At 52.9% G+C, this 20,421-nt stretch overlaps 1 protein-coding gene across 7 annotated transcripts in view; it reads left to right on the plus strand.

Annotated features, from left to right (window-relative positions):
* The window catches only part of Zmiz1 (zinc finger MIZ-type containing 1), a 206,707-nt gene that overhangs the window by 157,687 nt on the left and 28,599 nt on the right, over nt 1–20,421 (plus strand). For all 7 annotated transcript variants that reach the window (XM_029541335.1, XM_021202856.2, XM_021202857.2 and 4 more), the window contains exon 7: nt 18,296–18,440. In XM_029541335.1, coding sequence (XP_029397195.1) covers nt 18,296–18,440 — 145 coding nt within the window. The remainder of the gene's footprint in view (nt 1–18,295; nt 18,441–20,421) is intronic.

Consider the following 20,421-nt stretch of genomic DNA (forward strand, 5'->3'; position numbering starts at 1 on the left):
TCACTCTGTAGACCAGGCTGGCCTCGAACTCAGAAATCTGCCTGCCTCTGCCTCCCGAGTGCTGGGATTAAAGGCGTGTGCCACCACGCCCAGCTGTAGCCTGTTTTCTTAAGATGGATCTTAGACATTCCATGGAATCTTAGTTCAATGAAGAATGTTCATTCTACTTCTGGTGGTTTCTGGCATGCTCTGCTCTGCCCTGCCCTGATGTGCTCTGAAACACACACACACACACACACACACACACACACACACACACACACTCTCTCTCTCTCTCTCTCTCTCTCTCTCTCTCTCTCTCTCTCTCTCTCTCTCTCTCTCTCTCTCTCGCACACACACCAGGCCCCTACTGGTACAGGATAGGCAGGGTGGCTGTGGAGGACCAAGCAAGGGTAAATTCAGGGTCTGAACCCCAAATCTGGTGGGCTCTGGGGCAGCCCTCACCATTCAAGAATGGGCTGAAATAGTTGCTTGCAATAAATTTAAGAGAAAGTAAATAGGAGCTGGGATGTGGCTCACTGGTAGAGAGCACATTCATACCCAACATGCTCAAGTTTGAGCCCCAACACTGCGTATACGCAAACTCAAATTATTCCATGATCTCAGGACCCTGGCAACCTTTGTTTTGACAGCATGGGACACAGAAATCTAGCACTTAGTAAGTACACTGTAGCTGTCTTCAGACACACCAGAAGAGGGCGACAGACCTCATTACGGATGGTTGTGAGCCACCCTGTGGTTGCTGGGTTTTGAACTCAGGACCTTTAGGAGAGCAGTCAGTGCTCTTAACTGCTGAGCCATCTCTCCAGCCCCGTAAGCATACTTCTTTCCAACTAAGAACTTGCTGAGCCAAAGGGAAGCTGCCTGTGACAGTTGCCCAAAGCTAGCCTGAGCTAGGGCCATATATAGAACCAAGTCTGGGGGCAGTTAGAATGGTGTCACTTGGTGCCATGGGGTCCAGTGTGTGTGTGAAAAGCCTCCTCAGAGAAGAGGCCAGGAGTGTTGCCCTGAGGGCTTTGGAACCCAGTGGGCCTCCCTATCCCAGCCTTTAGTCCAGAATCCCATGGTCCTCATCCACTCTTGCTTTGGAGGAAAGATGTGCGTTTATACAACCATCTGCCTTGCAGCCAGGCTCAGCCTGCAACATCCAGGTTTGTCTGAGCTGTACACGACAGCTGGTACCTGCGCGTGCCCTGCACGGCTGTTGGCCTCTCGCCTGGCTGATTCTATCCTTCTGTGCTTTAAGGTGTCTGCCATAGCCTTGGAAGATATTGCTCCTCCCCCATCCAGCCCAGGGCCATTCCCTGTGGCCTCTGGGAGGTTCAGGTTTCTAGCCACCAGGTGGGCAGTTCCCCTCATTCCCCCCAAACAGCAGCTTGGCTCACAACACTGCCCTGTTCCTGCCACCTGGGCCCCCAGGTGCCATCTGCCACCTTGTGTCAGACAGCAGGTAGGCGATCTCAGGGCAAGGGCAAGAAGAAATCATGTAGACCTAGGATTGAAAGGCCTGAGGCTCCAAGCCTAGGGCAGCCAGTAGCCCACCTGCTCCCTAGCATCTGCATTTCCTTTGCCTCTCTGTAGCTCATAAATGCAGGCATGAGGATGGATGTACCAAAGAGCACCCCTCGGTGGGTCCCCATCCTCACCCCTTACTGTATGACCGTGGAGTCCCTCTGCACATCTCTGTGGATCTGAGTTCCAGACTGGTATCTTTCTCAGCTTGTTCATCTGCTGCCTTCCTGCGTTCTTTCCACTGAGACAAGGGTGTCTTTGAACCACCTTCCCCCACATTGGGCTGTACCACTTAATTTCATCTTCCCCGGGCTCAGACATTAAACCCTCCCTCCCCCACCCCTGCACTTCTTGGATTTAACAAGCCTGCTGGAAAACAATAGTGATTTCCACATCGATCATAAACAGAAGTGATTACCATACAATTATGGCCTGAACCATCAGCCTGGATGCAATCACAGAGCCGTGTTGTAAATCGGAAGACAATTGCCAGCAGAATTACCCCCAAATTGGTTTAAGTGGCAACAAAGGAGTGTTGGTGTTTTGGGGAGGGGTGTGAGAATCCTGGTGGTCTTGGTAGCAGAGGGTCTCCAATGGGGTGCTTCCCAGTGCCTTCTTGGAAATTAAGGGTGCGTGACGAGCTACACATCATTTTTTTTTTCTACACTCAGTTTTCTCCTCTTCAACGGCTGTTCCTTGACTGTGTCCACACAACTTGTGGTAAACTTGTTTATACCAATATGTGAGTGCCTAAGTATTCCTTGAAACTGGGACAGTGTAGAGAGGTAAACCTTGTGCGAGGGAGCAATCTGGGAGCCTACTCACCTGTAACCCTTCCTGCCAGCATCCTTTTCAGCTGTCACTCACCTGGTCAGTTTCTCTGTCTAGGCTTTTCTGACCTGATGCCTCACCCCTCCTTCCTTCTCTTTCTTTCCCTAGACCAGTAGTGGACTCTCAGGCCTCTCCCATACATACCTCATCTAGGGCAGCCATTCTGGCTTGCAGGCAGCCTCAGTAGTCCAAACCTGCTCTTTTGTAGTGTGGTTTGTGAGAAGTCTCTGACAGCAGGATGCCTTTAGGTCTCAGTCTGTCTGTCTGTCTGTCTGGTCTAAGTCTGTCTGTCTGTCTGTCTGTCTGTCTGTCTCTCTCTGTGTGTGTGTGTGTGTGTGTGTGTGTGTGTGTGTGTGTGTGTATGTTTAATCTCCAGTTCTGTATGTGTGCCCTTGTCTCTCTCTCTCTCTCTCTCTCTCTCTCTCTCTCTCTCTCTCTGGTATCAGACTGCATTTAAGTTCCTAGCAAGAACGGTCTGCCTGTGATTGGTAGACTCAGGTTGTGCCAGGTGGAGCAAAATCCACCTTGGCAGTGACTGTTGGCACGTCTTGTCCGATGCTCACAGGAGGGTTCAAGCGTACTTGTAACTTGTGCCCCGGTATATGATTCTAAAAGCTACCAGATGAGGTGGGTTGGCCTCGGCCATACGGTCCATCTGTGGGGATTGAGGTCATCAGACAGACATTCTATAACTTGTCCCTAGTTGCCATCTCTCCAGGCCTGAGGGCAGACAGTGATCTTTGCCTGGTGCTTGACCTGTGGATGACCTCAGACACTTCTCAATAGTGAATAAACACTTGCTCTTTTATATCTGTTTGACTCCAGTACTGTGGAGGAATAGTGTGGCTTTCTTCAGGGTCAGAGTTGGGCCCAGACTTCCTTGTTAACCAAAGCCACTTCGAGCCCCACCTACCCACCAGATAGCAGAGCTGGGCTCACTGTTGTCTGGGAAGTCAGAGGCAGTACATCCTCCATGAATTCTTACTAAGCCCCAGGATGGAGTCCCATCTGTACCTGGTACAACTAAACATGGTGGCTTCTCCCGCTCTGACCTAAACTGCCAGGGCTACAGCAGGCCTAGGGTAGAGGGAGGCGGCCACCACCCGCTTTGCTATGACATGGGAAGGCTGGCTCTGTGGCCTCTCTGCACAGAACAGGTAGCCTCTAGTCCTACTGACTTCTCCCAGAGTGCCAGGGGTCCAGTTGGTGGGAAGACAGGGCTCAAAGCCACAGAGACCCAGACCAAGGTTCCACCTCCACCATGGTGTGGCTTGTGCCATCTTTATCTCTGAACCACAGCTTGGATTTAAGTAGGGAAGTAGCCCACCTTGTTGGATTATAATGACCCAGGAGTAGGAGTACCTGTTCCAGGCTCTTCAAATGATGAATAGCCATCTCTGGCCTGAGATCCAGAAGTGCAGGATCCGGGCTTTGTGAGCATTTATCCAGGGTCATGTTCTGCACTGGGCAAGATGAGGACTGAGCTTGCTCTCCACAGCAGCTGCTGGATCTATGCTAGGCAACAGGAGGCAGAGGCCCCAGGTGGCCATTGACACTCAAATTCAGTGAATTAAGCTTAAATGAGACTTAAGCTCAGCTCCTCCTTGCAGGGCCATGGGTGAAGTACTCCACAGCCACATGTGGTCCGGCCTCTTGGTTGGGGGCAGCATAGATGTATCTAGAACATTTCTCCAGTTGGGGAAATTCCATGGCAGTGCTATGCTATGCTATGGAACCATTTCCCAAGTGTGACACTCGAGGACAGGGTGGTCTCAGATGGAGGCAGGCTGGGACACAGGCAGGTACTCCAGATGCGCTCTGCCTTTTCACCAGTGTAGACCCTTCCCCTGCCGTGCCACTTCCGTGGGCTCACTGAAGACAAAGCCTGTATTTTCTTCCTGGGTAATGTGAGGTGGGTAGGTGTTGAACCAATGTCGAATGAATGAATGAGTAGATGCCACCTGACACAAGGCTGGAACAAACTTAACTCTCCTCCTGATGGAATTAGCATGGGGTGGGTAGAGTCGGCCACTGAGGAGTGATGGATGGCCCCACTCTCAAGATAAATGTGGCAGTCAAGGTAATCGGATCGTGTGTGACGGTCTAATTTGTAGGCGAGGGTAGGAAGCGCCCTGCCGCCCATATTAGTTTAATCAAATGCCCGGTATCTAAGTGGCTGGACTCAGATGATGGATGACATGAGCTTCGTTAAATGCCGTTGCCCTGTCGAGTCAAGCTTTCCAAAGCCCCGCCAAACTCCTGACTCTTCAATTTGTTTCTTCTTGCTTGGTTATATCTGTGTGGAACAGGGAAGTGAAGGCCTGGGCTCTTTCTGTCCTGGGTTCTCATAGAGGCTAAAGAGGAGGCCAGAAGTAGCTGATATGGAGTCTACTCATGAGAAGTCAACCCTTCTCAGAAGCCTGAGTCATTGGACAGTCTTGGGGAGTCAAGCTCTTCATCTTGGCTTCTCTCTTCTATCTCTAGATGCTCTCTCCTTTAGTTCAGCCATCTGGCCTTTACATTTCCTCCCTCCCTCCCTCCCTCCCTCCCTCCCTGCTCTCTTTTTTTTATACTGCTAGCTGTCCTAGAACTTGCCACATAGACCAAGTTGTCTTAAAACTCCCAGAGATCCCCCTGCCTCTGCCTCCCCAGTGCTGAGTGAGGCTGAAGGCGCATGCCAGCACACTGATCTCCTATTTACTTTCCGGATGGGACATTTCAGTGCTAGTTTTTCTCCATGTTGTATGACAGCTGTTCAGCTTCCCATTAGTGCAGGAACCTTCCCCGAGAGTCTTCTGTAACCCTTAGATGATGGAGTTTTCCTGTCTCATCATCTGGACAATGTAGAGAGTGTGTGTGTGTGTGTGTGTGTGTGTTTGCGCGCCTGCACACACCCCTGCTCACACCATCCATATACTCTGCAGTCTGTGGTGTGAGGTAGAGATTACAGCTGGAGACCCAAGGCTAGGTCTTTGAAAGAGGCAAGGTATGTAGAGCATGGCAGAGAGTCCTGTGCTCTGGGGATTGACAGTGCATTGGGCCTGAGATCCCCATTCCTGAAAAGGGGTCCATGCAACGTGTAGACAGGGCTTTTTCCTGTCTTGGCCACACATCAGGCTGCCTCAGTAGTGTGTGCCACCCAGTCACTGCAAGTGTGATGGTGGGAGCAGCCACTGCAAGTGTGATGGTGGTGGGAACCACGGGGAAACCTTGGCATCCTGGAAAGCTCTCATCCAGGTGGGGACTGGAGAGTGAGCTAAGAAGACTTTGTTAGAAGCAGGTAACCAGAGCTCAGCAGGGCAGTGAGGCCATGAGCCCAGTGACTGGGAGGAAGCTCTGGCTGCAGAGTTCGAGCTCATGAAGGAGCACCCCGAAGTGAGCGTCCGGGTGAGGTTGAAAAAGTTTGCTGTGAATCTATGATAGAAAAGACCCTACGAGGGATAAAAGCCTCCAGCGTCTGTGGCTCCTGATGAAAGGAACTGGGGGGCAGGGAGTGGGGGAACAGGGATGAATGACTCTTGTTTCCACTACTCTAACTGTATGCATGCATGGCCTCTTCAGAAAGACAACAGGGAGGTGGATCCGGTATTGGGAGACCAGTGGGTCTGGACCCACATCCCTCTTCCTGCCTGTGTGAGTGTCTGCTCTATAAAGAGATCTATCTCTGTACTTTGTACATAAGTCATTTCTCTCCTTCAAAGAGTATAGAACCCCCTGCCATTTGCTCTTGCTGATCGTCCTTTGGCAAGTTCCTCAGTGTCTCTGGGGGCCAGGAGACTAGACATAGTGATCACCGGTTCCCAGCACTGTCAGGACGGCAAAGAAAAAAAGGGATGTCCTGATTTGTCTAGCATATGCGGCTGACCTGAGGACACAATGCCTGCACGAGCTGGCTCTTTTAAGGTCAGAGAAAGAAACCGTTTTCATCCTCAGATTCTCCCTCAGCCCAGAATCCCAGGAGAATCCAAACTGTGAAGTGTGGCTTCAGCCTGCTGACCACCATCCGTGATCCTGTGGCCTTGCTGGGTTGCCCATTGTCTAGCCAGGCCAGCCCCTCAGGCCTCAAGCTTGCCCTGCTGGTGCCCGCTCAGCCTGGCCAGCTGGCTGTCCAGCCCCAGCCCCAGCCCCAGCCCCAGCCCCAGCCCCAACCCCAGCCCCAGCCCCAGCCCCTCCTGCCTCCGTGCTTTCGCCTCAAGCTCCGTTAATTTTCATGGCCTCCATCAGAGGCAGAAGGCAAAAGCTGTTTTCCAGCAGAGAGAGAACAGGAGCTGGAGGGGTGGAGGGAGGGTTGTGTGGAGTGCTGTGTGGTGATTGAACACTGCAGAGGCCTAAACAAATGACGGTCGCCTCCTCCAGAGGCTCTGAAGAGAAACCAGGAGCTGGGACTGACTGCACAGCAGATGGCCAGGCTGCTGTCTGCCTTGTGCCTGCCCTCCCTCCCCCATCACGTCCTGTCTTACCTGGGGCCGGGCTCCTGAGATCCTACCGCTGACTCAGCCCTATGATCACAGGACACAGAGTCCTCAGCTCCACTCGGCCAGTCCACCAGCTGTTGACGGTGACCCCGAGAGCTGCTGGAGACAGACCCGGGTTCCCAAATACAGCAACTTCAATCAGACGACTCAGGCTGAGTCAATGGAATAGGGTCTGACCCCAATCAAGTTCGCCACCTGTAGCTCCTCCATCATGTCACTAGAACGCCTGTGTAGACAGAAAAGGTCACCCGTGGGTGAGGCAGGTGCATAGCCCACCTGAGCCTTGCTCCAAAATCTGACATAAGACCAGGACTCCACCCACTTGTGTCTCCAGCCCAGGATTCTCCTTCTAAGAGTGCAAGGAGGTTGAAGAGCTCTGCAGCCCAAGGTGTAAAGGTAACCCAAGGAGGGTCAGCAGCAACCCAGGAGACCATTTGCCCAGCTCCCAGAGCTGGTCCCGAGAGCCGCTGAACATTAGTCAGTGAAAGGAGAGAGAGCCTCTCAAATCCATTCTCGAAGTCCTTGAGAGCATTTCGTGCTGCCAGGCCCGACAGTGCTTCTCAAAGTGAGAGAGACTGCACAGCGTCAGCATCACCATAACCTGATGGAAATGCAGATTCCTCATCTCTGTCCTGCTGCATCAGAGACCCCACAGTTAAGGGAGTCTAGGACTTATAACCAGCCTTCCAGATGATTCTAAGGATTGCGCTAGGAGAATGTCTGGCCAGGAAATCCAGATGGTTCAGTCTTGCGCTGGGATTTCCTGACTGGGACATACTGAGTGTTACATACTGACCAGGGGTAGCCAGGAAGCCCCGGCCCTGGTGTCAACAGAATTACTTTCACTGCAGCGAGATGACAGGATATTTGAAGAAGCCCATAGAGAATTATATCAAGTTATAACGTAAAACAATAACAACAAAACTCTCTGTGCCTTCGCCACTCTTAGGTGTGCCATACAGAGTCTCTGAGAATTGCTTCAGGTGGTGTCGGTCTAAAACCAAGAGTGTCTATGACATTCTAGAACATGTTCTGGAATGTTTCTCTAGGGTGTGAAAGGGACCCCCCGTGGTTTAGAAAAAAAAAAAAAAACCATCCAGTGGCATAAAGAGGTCGATCTGCTGTTTTCCTGCAGCAGACTGTTAACCTGCCAGCCCCGCTGGGCACCTGGAGAGGAGGTGGCCACAGCCAGACACAGATGGTCCCTCACCCACTATCTCCATTAGGCTTTTTCGGAAGAGGCATGGACTAGCCCAGTCAGGGAAGGCATAGAAATGAAACTGTGTTCTCATTTGTTGAGTGGGAAGACAGCCACAGCCCATGTAGTTCTGCGTGGAGAACCCACTTGAAGACCGGGCAGGAAGGAGCCTCTAACCACCCCTGCTTGCCATGTTTGGAAAGTCTCTGGTGACTCGGGAGGATGGTGGGTGAGGTGAGGGGTCAGAGGCCTAAAGACAGAGGGCAGGTAGGACAGAGTCTGGCCAGTGGGTGCTCCCTGAGTGTGCTCGAACCCCGTAGTGAAGGGTGTGGGTCACTCTGAGTGCTGCCTCTCCATTCTCGCCACACCTGTCACCATGCCCCACGCCTCTTGAGTTTTGCGAACTGCTTGGATTGTTCCTTTGTTGATACAAGTTTGCTGTGGGGCAATCATCTCTACAAGGCTTAGTCACCCCAAAGAGCCTCTATGTTGGTATCATGAGCTCTGCCATTCGAGAGGCCTAGGAGTGGTCACCAGATGCCGGCTCCCCTAGGATTGGGCCCAGTGTACAGCTGGGTGACTCAGTACATAAGCGTGTGATCGGCTGTCATCTGGCTGCTGGTGTGGTGAGAATTGGGGATTCTGTGCTATCTAAGGAAGAAGTGGGGCTCGCTCCAGCCTCTTACCTGGAGGAACCAGACCGTGAATCTCACTGACATGTCTCAGAGATTTCCCAGGGACAAAGAGATTTCCATAGGACTTCCTTGCCCCCCCCCCCCCCCAATTCCCTGAGTTTGAACAGAGGGTAGTGGTGTTTTAGCCTGTAGGAGAGAGCATGTTCAGGAAGGAAAATGGATCTTGAGGCTGTTCCTGCTGCAGCTCCAGGTTCAATAAAGTGTATGGGGGGGGGCGGGGGTCTCTTCTCACCTTAGGGACTCGGGCCAATGTGAGAGCATACTGACTGCACACCTTTTACTACCTCATTGCCACCTCTGGGCTATCCTTGGCTTTTTCAGGTGCTCCTTAGGGCAAGAAGGAGTTGCAAGGACAGCCAACCTCCCCGCGCCTCCCCTCCACCCCCCCCCGTGCTGCATACTTTGTTTCTGTGGCTGTTCATTGTGGTAGTAGGGGTTAAACCCAGAGCCACATGCATGCTAAGCAAAAGTTCTACCACTGAGCTACCATCCCCGGCACTTGAATTACTGTTATTGTACTGTTATTGCTTTGTTTTTGAGATAAGGTTTCTGTGTGGACCAGGCTGGCGTCAAGCTCAAGAGAAACCGGCCTGCTTCTGTCACTGCCTCCTGAGTGTTGGGACTAAAGGCCTCTTGTCATTGTGTTTTATTTTTTACATTTATATGTTTGTGTGTGGAGATCAAAGGACAGCTTGTGGGAACCATTTCTCTCCTCCCACCATTTGGGTCCTGGGATTTGAACTCAAGGTTTTTAGGCTTGTCACCAAGCACCATCACCCACTGAGCCTTCTCCCTGGTCCCCCATGCTTTGTTCATAAAGCTCTTTCGTCTCCCACTGTAATGGTCTGCAATTCCCTAGCCAGCAAATGGCCATCCCTAAAGCCTAAGAAGACAAAGGTCACGACCTGCCACACACTGAGCAGTGACCTGAGTCAGGATCCTGACTCAGGAGCTGTCCACCCGCAGGAGGATCAGTGGGAGGACCAGGGAGCCACTACTTCAAGAGGGACATCTCCAGAAGTGGCTCCTGGCCAGTTGTTCTGAGCCAGCTTGCTGGCTTACTTCCCAAGCCCGTCCTCAAGGCCACAGTACTTTGAGAGGAAACTTTGCAGAGGTGAGACCATCTTAAGGGTAGGACATTCTCTTCCTGATGAACATACACTCTTAGCTTGGCAATGGAGTCTTAGCATCTGAGCCTGAACTATATAGGCTAAGCCTGATGGTAATGGGAAATGGGCAGGGAACTTTGCAGACTGGGTTCTTCTGAGGCCCCCTGAGGCTCAACTCTTCTGGAATCTTCTTGAGTCTCCTCTTGCTCAGTCCCGGACAGCCTCTGCAGGGCAAGGAACAGCCAAACCGGTTTGGGAATCAGCCTTGCAGGCTCCAGGGTTCCTCAGAGTTCAGTTCCCAGGGTGTGTTCACACGCCTTGAGACTCCAGCTTCTGTCACCCTTAGAGCCCTTGGGAAGAGGGAGTGTTCTGGAGGCAGGGGTGGGGGCGGGAGGAGTCACCTGAAGCTACTCCAGGCTGGGTCACTCCACAGGACCCTTTAAGCCCACACCGCCCCAGCCTGAGGAGCAGTTAGGGAACTCTTGCGTGTGTCCCAGGCAGACTGCACACCAGACCTGACCAGTCCTGGCCTGTGGGGGCCTAAGCTTCTATAAGAACGAGGGGTAAATGGAAGGGTTCCCAGCCAGTGTGTCAGCAGGCAGCTTCTGCCGCCTTGCCTCTCACACCACACAGTGCCAGGGTTGGCAGAGCAGGGAATAGAAGGTGAGAATGATCTGGGAAAACCAGAAGCTCAGGCCAACACCTTACTGAGAAAGGCTGGGCGAGAGTGTGGCAGTTCCTCAGGAGAACTTCCTCCACAGAAAACCAGGGGCTCTTGTTGGCACCACCAAAGTCCAGCTCCCTGTGACTATGAAGAAGTCCTGACCCCCTGTTGCTAAGGCTTCCAAGTTCTTCCCACCTACCCACACACCTCCTGAACTTAGAAAGGGACAAAAGCTGCTCGTGGCCACACAGGTATTGAGCTCAGCACAGATGAGAAACTGGGACGGTACTTCAATGTCTCCTAGTGACGGGTTTGATGTCCCAGATGAGGGACATAAAAGGAAAGTCCCATGTACCAGTGGCAGGGCTGTTGTCCAGATCTTCTGAATCCACCAACACCCCCTGCCCCCTTCCTCCAATACAGTATAGTCCTTGGGCAGACCTCGAGGCATGGGAGTCACGCTGAGAGTGTGAAATAGCTGGGAAGGAGGGGAGGAAGCACAGTGGCTGGGCAGATCTTCCCCATCCACTGCAGCAGGGTGTGTAGGGTCAGAATGGCCACCCTTCCTGTAGACAAATGTGCCTGTGGAGCCTAAGGCTGCTTTACCAGATCAGTGACTCAGAGCTACCTGCCCCAGCCCAAGACTAGAATCTCCTCTCATGGTCACATGCTTGCTTTGTGGGTTCCTCCCAAGGCAGAGAGTGGGACAATTTCTCCATTGCTGGGGCACCCCTGCAGAGGCCAGCAGGAAACACCCTGTCAGTTCCAGGCGAGGAAGACAGTTCTGCAGACATTTCAGTTCCTCAGGACACAAGTCCAACCGCTTGATTCTTACAGGGAGCCGCTCCACGAGAGCAGGAGGCCTGGCTGCCCTCCTGTGGCCCTCCCACGCCCTTCGAGGCACAGTGGGGTAAATGCCCAGAGCCTTTCAGAGATGGTCTGTGTGGACAGGGTGGCTGTAGGGTTTGTCCCAGGCCCTGTGCTCAGTGCCCCTACAGAGAGTGAGCCTCAGAAGGCTGGCACAAGAGATGAGGCAGGAGCAGGTAGAGGTCACGGTGAAATGTGGGTCGGAGGTCAGCCTCGGAGAAACACTGGATGTGGCCGCTGTTGGGTGGCAGAGATGGCACCGCCCACCCCCGGGAGCGTCAAGCATAAAGGTGCCACGTGGGCAGCTTTGAGCATCTGTGTACATTGGTGTGATTCTCCTAGAGTGTGGGAAAGACAGACCCCCCCAAGGGACCAGGTTCATTTTCTGTTTGTCAGATGTCTCAGCCTTGGAAGGTCTACAGAGGAAGGCAGCAGGGACAACCAGCGAGTTTATCCTGCAGGACATTCCACTTGCTGGAATCTGAATTTGTTTAATGTTGACCTCAGGAGCTCTGGAGGAGGCCTGATGCTTCTCCTGTGAGCTTCCACAGTTAAGCCTGGTCTATTGCCTGGAGAATCCTCAGATCCTTGTCTGTAAACAGGAGGAGTTTTGCTGTCTCACATTTTACACACAGAATGAAGGGATGAGCCCAGGCCTGTGAATCTCTGATATGTTATGGAGTCCCCAGCCCAGGCTAGAGACTCCCTGCCGCCCGGTTTTGGGACCAAGACTTTGTGCTTGGGAGATGAAAGAGGAGAAGGTGAGAGTGGGATCCGGCCCCACCTAGAGGGATAAGAGGTTGCCTTTCCTCTTGTGGGTACCGCATAGTGGACGTACAGACACCGTCAGCACTGGTGCCAGGACATGAGCAGATGACACGAAGGTGGCAGCTGTCCTTAAGTCACCTACGCTGTTGTTTCTGTAAGCGGCTTATATTTATAAAGTCTCACCAGCCCGTGGCTATGCATGGCATGAGATGTGTCAGTAGACTCCGTGATAGGTTTTATCGCGTGGCAGTGCCGTGGAGACTGGCTTGCATTCAGGAAGGGGCCTTGCACCAGCTCTACAGCCTGGCTTTCAGATGGAGTGCTTGACGACTGACCGTCTCCCATACTCTCATGTACTGAGCTATTTCTGTCTGTGCCGCACTGCAACCTGTTAGTCATGTGTTGGCTGCGTAGTCCTTACTAAATGCTACGCTGATGCTGGGACTATGCAAGGGGGGGGGGGTGGCCTCCAAGCTCATGTCTAACCCCTGGACAGCCTGTCTCCTGGCCCCATTTGCCTTCCATATAGCTTATCCTGACTCTTCCAAAGCAAGTTGGTGGTGACAGGCACGTTGGGAGACAGACACATAGGTGGGCCTGCTCTGAGTCATTGTAGAGCTTGTAGTAGGGAAGGTGTAAGGAGAGCGGGCTGCTGAGACGATCAGCACGCCATGGTGGTACATATTCTTGAGATAGGTAGGTGTGCTCGGGGGACTGGAGTGGCCATGTTGGTAGCTTTCTGACTCACCAGGAAGTGCCTAACTCATCCTGCTGCTGTGTCATCGTCCCCTGTGCACCTGAAATGCGTGACTGAGCTATTTATTGGAGGAATGGCCCTTCCTTGCGTTCTTTCCTTCATTGGTTGTGTAGAGGAGGAGTCCCTTGTGTCTTGATGGCCTCTTCCTGGCTACTTCAGAGTCTGTCCTTGGTGCCTTGGGGGACCCTCCTATCCCCACTCTCCCCCCGCTTCTCCCCTGGTACCTTCTAACCGTGGAAATGTTTTATGCTCCTCAGAGTCTCCTTGTCTCACTCTGCGTTCTCCACTGGCAGCAGGGTGGGTAAGGCTTCTGTTTGGCTCTCACCTCGGTGCTCTCCGATCACCTCCAGACTGCTTCTCAGGCTCCTCCTTGCATCTGGTCCTTCCCAGTTCCTGGATCTTAAAGCACCGAGAAGCCCCGGCCTGCATCTAAACCTTGCCAGGCTACCCAGAGATTTGGCTCCCTCTGGTTTTTTGCTCCATTTCAAACTCAAGCCCAACCCAGCCTAGTGAGGCTCAACCTTTCCTATGCCCCTGTGTGCTCGCTGTCTTAGAAGCCGAGACCCAGCCTCTGTTCCCCTAGACCACAACTGGATCCTATCATCGCTGGCCCCCAAAAGCTGATCTCTGAAGCTCCAACCCATGCCAGGTATCCAGGTGGTTCCCCACATTAGAGCCTTGCCGCTTCTGCCTCCTCTATGATCTCCGCTGGGAGGTGCAGATACCGAAACAGATACGTGGCCTGTCCCTGCCGTTAGGGGAGGCACACCTGGGGTCGGTCACGAGCTCAGTGCCTAGGGCTCTGCATTCCAGCCTTCGGGGCCTCTCCTTGTCCTAAAGGACACTGATAGTCCCTGTTTGTGAGAGTGGTTGCTAGAAAGATCTTGAAGAGGTAGATGTGGGGAACCTGGCTCTTCCATGTTCCCTCAGACCCCCTTCCTGGAACCCAGTCACCAACCCGTGTGTCTTTCCTGTATGCTTTAGTTTTCAGTAGTCATGGGCATGCCCTGCTTACTGTTCGCCCCAGTACCACTGGTATAGAGGAACATAGCTATGTCCTCAGACACAGGGGAGCAAAACTGTCCTTCTGGGGCACCAGCTGAAGAGGCACAGCTGCACCTGGATAGGAAGCGGCCCTTTGCTTCCTGTCTCACAGTAGGACGCCGGCTGTCCTTCCTCTGTCCCTTGGCAGCTCAGGGAAGAAGGGAGGAACAGGGCCGAATGCCGAGCCTGTACTGAGTGAGCAGGCGGCATCACCATCTGCCCCGAGGCCTCCATCTACCCACACGTCTCCCGTGAGTGTCTGGAGTTCATACCCACCCAGGACATTGGCTCTGCACTCTGCTCAGAGATCAGAAGTGGACAGGCCCAGCAAGCAAGGCCTCAGAGCCTTCCTTATTGTCACTCTGTCAACTCTGGGAGCTGATGCTAATCATGGGCCCGCAGTCTTCCTGTACTTCTTAGTGCTGACTCAGAGCACCCTCACAGCTGCCCTGTGACTTTGTTTAGGTGTCACCTAGTGGTGGTCTGGGTCCTCGGTGTGTTGTCTCCCACTGGTCACATGGTGAGTGCCAAGTTGCTGGGGCCACCATGCTGCATAGACCCCTCTACCTACAAGCTACTGTTCCAAGCACTTTATATCCTGAAGAGCAGGCATTAGGGTCATACTCATCAACAGATCAAGGTTCAGAGAGAGCACGTGGGTGTTTAGCTAATAGTCGCATGGAAGTCAGGTGGAGCTGTTTGGATCTGTGATTCCTTGCCCTGAATACAGCTGACCCCTACTGCCAGATGAGCGTGAACAATTGCCTCCTCGATTGCTGGCTTATGCAGGGGATCTTACCTAGTGCAGGAAGCCCCACACTCAGTAGGTGTTCAGCAGCTCTTTGTCAAATTAATATAGGTGGGTGATCAGACGCTTGGCACCTAAGGTGAGAATGAATAGGAAGGGAGCCTAGTAACAAAATGCTAGTTCATATTTGTGGAGAGTCATACACATGATGGCATATGCCTTTAATCCCAGCAACAAATAGAGGCAGGCAGAGCTGACGTTCAAGGCCAGCCTGATCTACACAACATAGTAAGTACTGGGTCATCCAAGCTACATGGTGACACCTGTCCCCAGATGGTCAATGGATCTCCTTTTAAATTATTAACATCTATTTGTGTATATCTGTGTGTGTGTGTGTGTGTGTGTGTGTGTGTGTGTCACATGAGGAGGACAGTAGACAATACACAGGAGTCTGTTCTCCTTCCAACATGTGGGTGTCAGGGATGGAACTCAAGCCGTCAACCCTTGAGCCATCTTGCCAGCCCTCATTTGATGATCATTTTAGATGTGTCGGGCTATGCATCTTTGTATACCATGTTGAGAAGTTTGGAAATAGTTTGAAATCTGGGTTGAGATTCAGAATAGGCAGTTAGGGTCCAAAGTGGGTCCCACTGTTTCGTGGTGATATTAGCTAGGACTCTTGGTGGAATGTTCTGATGAGCTAGTGAGGAAACTAGCTCCCTCCAGGCTGAGAAGCCAGACTCCCGGGGTTACCCATCTCAGTGCTTGGGCATGGTGCAAGGCCTGTTCCAGGTGGGCATAAGGATTGTTCTCCAGGTACTGTAGACAAAAGACAGTTTGCAGCTTGATATGTTCTGCCCTCGGGACAGTCGAACCCTGCCATGGGACCATCGGGAGAAGAGGAAGCAGTGGGTGCCACTGTGGTCATGCCTCTGAGTGCCAGGTTGTAGACCACGGGCCTCTGTGGACACTGCTCCTAGCTATAGTCAGCTTGGGAGTGTGACTTTTAGGATAAGACGAGGGGCAACGGTGTTGACTGTCCAGACCGTTGATAGTGCACTTCTGACCTGTCTACCACAGAGAGTGGGTACAAGTTAGGACCAGAACTGTCTCTGTTGCAGCTTTACCTGCTGCTGGTACACAGTGCAGAGACAAGCAGACAAGATTGACCTTCAGGAAGCAGGTAGGCCTTCCCAGATCAAAATGTGCTTGGTCCCACCAGGCTGGACCACTCCAGCCCCGTGGGTTTCTGCCTGGCCTGTCTGTAAACAGACCCATACTCCCTTTTGGCTGCAAATTTCCATGTGGTATTTGTCTCTGCATAGGCCCTGTCCGTTCAAGCCTTCGTAAGCATGTACATTGCTCCTGCCCATTGTGAGGGGGCTGCTGTTAAGCTCTGTGCTCCCCGGACTCTAAGCCAAGGTAGGGGGAGGAGGGTTCTCTGTGTCGCCCCCCTTTCCCTCCTGGTCACAGGATTGCGACCTTCCAGGCATGAGAAGACATAGTTGATACCTCCTTCCATTTCCATTGCCAGCCCTATACCTTCATTATCTTTCCAGAAACCAGTCCACTTGAGACAGTGAACAACCTTGCCCTTTACCCGTAGGGCAGTCTCCGGTAACCAAAGAAAGCCCTAAATCCCACAGCGGCCTGGCTGGTACCCAGAGGAGCAGGGCTAAGCTAGCGAGGCGTGTCGCAAGCCGCCGGTTGGTCGGCATCCATCCTTTGTGCTGGCAGCCGGCCTACTAGAGCTGCAACCCTGTGGGCCTCGTGCTTGGCGTGCAAATGAGCTTCTAGATGCCCGCTCCCCTGTGCAAGGAGCCGAACCGAGGCCCAGAGAAAGAATGGAGCGCTCTGAGACATACCTGTTCCTGACCCAGCCTTTCTGGATAGGCAGCTGTCCCTCCTGACACGCCCGGATGCTGGGCACTCACTGGCCTCCTAGCAGATGCCTGTCAGGGCAGGGTCCTCCCTGTGTTGGTGACACTGAGGGCACCCACAGAGAAGGACAAGCTACATCAGCATATCCACTGGCCTCTAGGGAAGACACAGGGTGCTCTCTTGAGGGCTACAGTCCCACGTCCATCCTTGGTCAGGAGCTTTTGGGCACTGGCAAGATGGGCAAGCATCCGGTGGCCCGGCCCCAGTGATAGCCATCGGAGCTGTGGACCTGTGCAGGGCCTGGCAGCTGGGGACACCAGCACTCCTGGTCACAGTGCATCTGGGCATATCCCTCCAGTGTTGGCAGTGCTGACTTCAGCTTCCTTGTTTAAGCGGGAGGAGTCCGGAGAGGAAGGTCACCTGCGGTTTGATCTGCTGAAGGCAGATCTTCCAGAGCAGGGATGCTGACTCTTATCTCTGGAAAGTCACTCTCTGGCTTTGAGTACTGAGTGACAAAAATCCACACCCCTCTTTTTTTTTTTTTTTTTTTTTTTTTTTTGGTGAAAAAATATTTTTTAATTAGATGTTTTCCTTATTTACATTGCAAGTTTTATCCCTTTTCCTCATTTCCCCCTCTACACTCCCCCCACCTCATCCCCCCTCCCCCTGCTCACTAACCCACCCACTCCTGCTTCCCTGTCCTGGCATTCCCCTACACTGGGGGGGGGGGGCATAGAGCCTTCACAAGACCAAGGGCCTCTCCTCTCATTGATATTCCACAAGGCCATCCTCTGCTATGTATGTGGCTGGAGCCACACCCGGCTTCGTCTCCAAGTACTCTGAGACTTACAGCGGGTGTGGTGACAAGCCCAGCCTTAACCATGTCCCCTTCCTAAACTTGGCTGTATCCTGAAAGGACCTTAAGGGAACTTTTAGTCCCTAGTGGTGACACTGGGATGAAGAGAGGACAATTCTTTCCCCCAGCATTGGTCACTGTAGACTTGGGCTGGTTGCAGAGACTCTTACACACGCTGCCTTGGCAATCTCTAGTGCAAACACACACACACACACACACCTCACTCACACACAACCACCCTCTGCTATGGAAACCTTCCATCCTTCCAAGCATTTGAGTCCAATGAGTGTGTGTGTGTGTGTGTGTGTGTGTGTGTGTGTGCGTGCCTGCCTGCCTGCCTGCCTGTCTGTCTGTCTGCCTGTCTAAGGGTGATGTGTACTCAGCAGGAGAGTTCTGGCTGGGGGTTTCCGATTCCAGCGAATGCTTCTGGGTCTTCAGCAACTCCAAAAAAACTCTAAGTTATGTCTACACGTTACAGTTTCTAACACACCCATGGTGAGAACCCAGGTAGCGCTAAATGTCCTGAGTATGGGGTAATGGGGTTCCCAGAAGTACTTGCTCATACCCTGATCCAAGGCCTCTGTTGGCCTTTTTCCCTCATCTCACCCTTGGCTCCGTCTCTATACCCTTAGCTTCATTGTCTGGACTGTTCATTGGGACCTCTCAACCTGGTGGCCAGTCCAGCTGGCCCTTGTAATGGACTCGTGTCACAAATGATTCTGATTTTTCCTTCGAGAGCATTAGTCCATTTTATAGTTTAAAACACTGAGGTCTCCCAAGGAGCCTTAGAAAGTTTCCCCAGGAGCAAACCTGGCCTCATAAACGCCATGTCTGGGAAAGGTGCAGAGGGGGCTCAAGTGTGTCCGCTGACCATCTGTCTTTGCTTGCAGCCCTGCTGTCCTCCTGGTGTGAAGAACTTGGCCGCCTGCTGCTGCTGCGACATCAGAAGAGCCGCCAGAACGACCCCCCTGGGAAACTGCCCATGCAGCCCCCCCTCAGCTCCATGAGCTCCATGAAACCCACTCTGTCGCACAGGTGAGCATCCAGGTGCCTTCTGGGTACCTGGGGTCTGCCAGGAAACCTCCTGTGGTGGTGTAATACCTGGGGCGGGGCCTCTGAGAGGCAGTTGGCCTTTAAATCCTCCTAAATGGCTTGCGTCTTTCCATCAGGCAGGGATGAGGAGAGCAGTTTTTTCCCCACCAGCCACCTTGTCCTTCAGATGCCTCTAGTAAAACATTAAAAATCATGAGTTTGGAGCCTTCCCTCTAACCAGAGCAGGCATTTAAGCACTCTCAGGGAAACCAAAAGCCAGTCGGGCCTGGGGACACTCCAGGGCTTATGGTCTCACCTCAGTGTGAAGCAGAACCAGGCCACACCCATTATACTGGAGCAAGTGAAACTGAGCTGGGTCTGCCAAAACCCTAGATCCTAGGCAGGAACAGGCTTGCTAAGGGCTGGCAAGCACCTGGCCAGGCTGCCCTGCACCAGCCTCAGAAAAGCACGTGGTGAGACTGGCAATTCCCTGTTAATTATCTCGCAGGCGCCTTGCTGAGCTGATGCTCTGCGTATTCTGTGGGCTGACCCTGCAACAACGGGGCCCCCCCGTCATGCTGTCTGCACTCCCCTTGTGGGTCCTCGCTAATGACTGGGGCCTCTGCAGTCGGCTCAGCTCTCATTATCCTGCCTGGCCGAGAGACTCGCAGCCCAGAACATCCTGTAGTCAGTTCTGGACCGCGCACGTGCGCGGTCCGGGCACTGCCGGAACTCGGTGTCAACCTTGTCCTCTAAATCGAGATAACGGTCAGAACCAGAGGGGACCTCATGCACACATCAAAGCCAAGTGCCCTGCCTGGCCAGGGTGGCCCAGCTATGTTTACCTGGCATGGTCAGAAGCATTTCGGAGCATAGCGAGGCCTTATACAGCACGCTGACACTGCCTCGCTGGGCTCTGCTAACCCAGCCTCTTCCTCCTGTGCCAGCGTTTCCTGAGGGGGTGGCACTTGACCTGGGTAGCTGTGTGCAGTGAGCATCATGGGCCCTGCCTACCTTACCTTTCTGAACACTGCCTCCCCACACCCTAAGCACTGTAGCAGTAAGAACACCCAGCACATTTGGGAGGTAAACCTGCTTCCTTCTGCCTCTGTTCCTTATCCCTGGTCAGGCTGTTAGTGAATAGGACTTTGGCCATTGGTCCGATGGTGGTTGACCATTTTGTTGGTGTTTGGAGGCAGACGGAGTCTCTCTCAGTGGCACAAGCTGATCTCCAACTCTGGATCCTCCTGCCTCAGCTTTCTAGTGCTAGGATTACAGCTGTTTGAGTGTATGTGTATGAGAGCATGTACTCATGTGGGAGCGTGCACGTGCATGCGTGTACTTGTGCACGCGTACATGTGCTTGTGCGTGTGTGTGTGTGTGTGTGTGTGTGTGTGTGTGTGCCATCATACTCAGCTGTGTCTTCCTAATTCTGCTCAGCCCCTCAGCACTTCAGAACCATCTGGACTCTCGTCACCCCATTAACACCTGGAGGGTGGCAGGTTTTGACCAGAGCCAGTCCTTTGCTAGGTCTTCGTCAAGATGAGCTGATACAGATTATCTGTCATTAAACAAAGAAAAGCAGTCTCTTTACTTAGAAGCTGACTCTACCAGCAGAGGAGGAAGGCTCCTGGGGCAAAATTAGGAGCTGGTGGATAAAGGCAGGGCTAAGAAGGAAGCCCGGGTCCTGTATCTAGGAGGAGAGTTTTGCCTTAAAATGCTGTGTGTAAAAAGCTACCCAAGGTCCTGCTACTTCTGCTACCATAGCAGGTCCAGGGTCTTGAAGATCCAGCAGGATAACGGACAGTGCAGAGCAGGTGCTCTGCAAGCTTACAGACCTAGGGACCGTGTCTTCTGTGGTCTCTGATGGCCTTTCAGAGACAGGCTGGGTTGCTGGGCACTGGCTGGGGGTTGATTGGGGTTGAGGCTGATCAGTTGGTCCGAGCAATGGTCCCTGTCGGGAGCATAGCAAGGTCACAGGACT

This window comes from Mus pahari, chromosome 8, assembly GCF_900095145.1.
Source record: "Mus pahari chromosome 8, PAHARI_EIJ_v1.1, whole genome shotgun sequence".
NCBI classification, from domain to species: domain Eukaryota; kingdom Metazoa; phylum Chordata; class Mammalia; order Rodentia; family Muridae; genus Mus; species Mus pahari.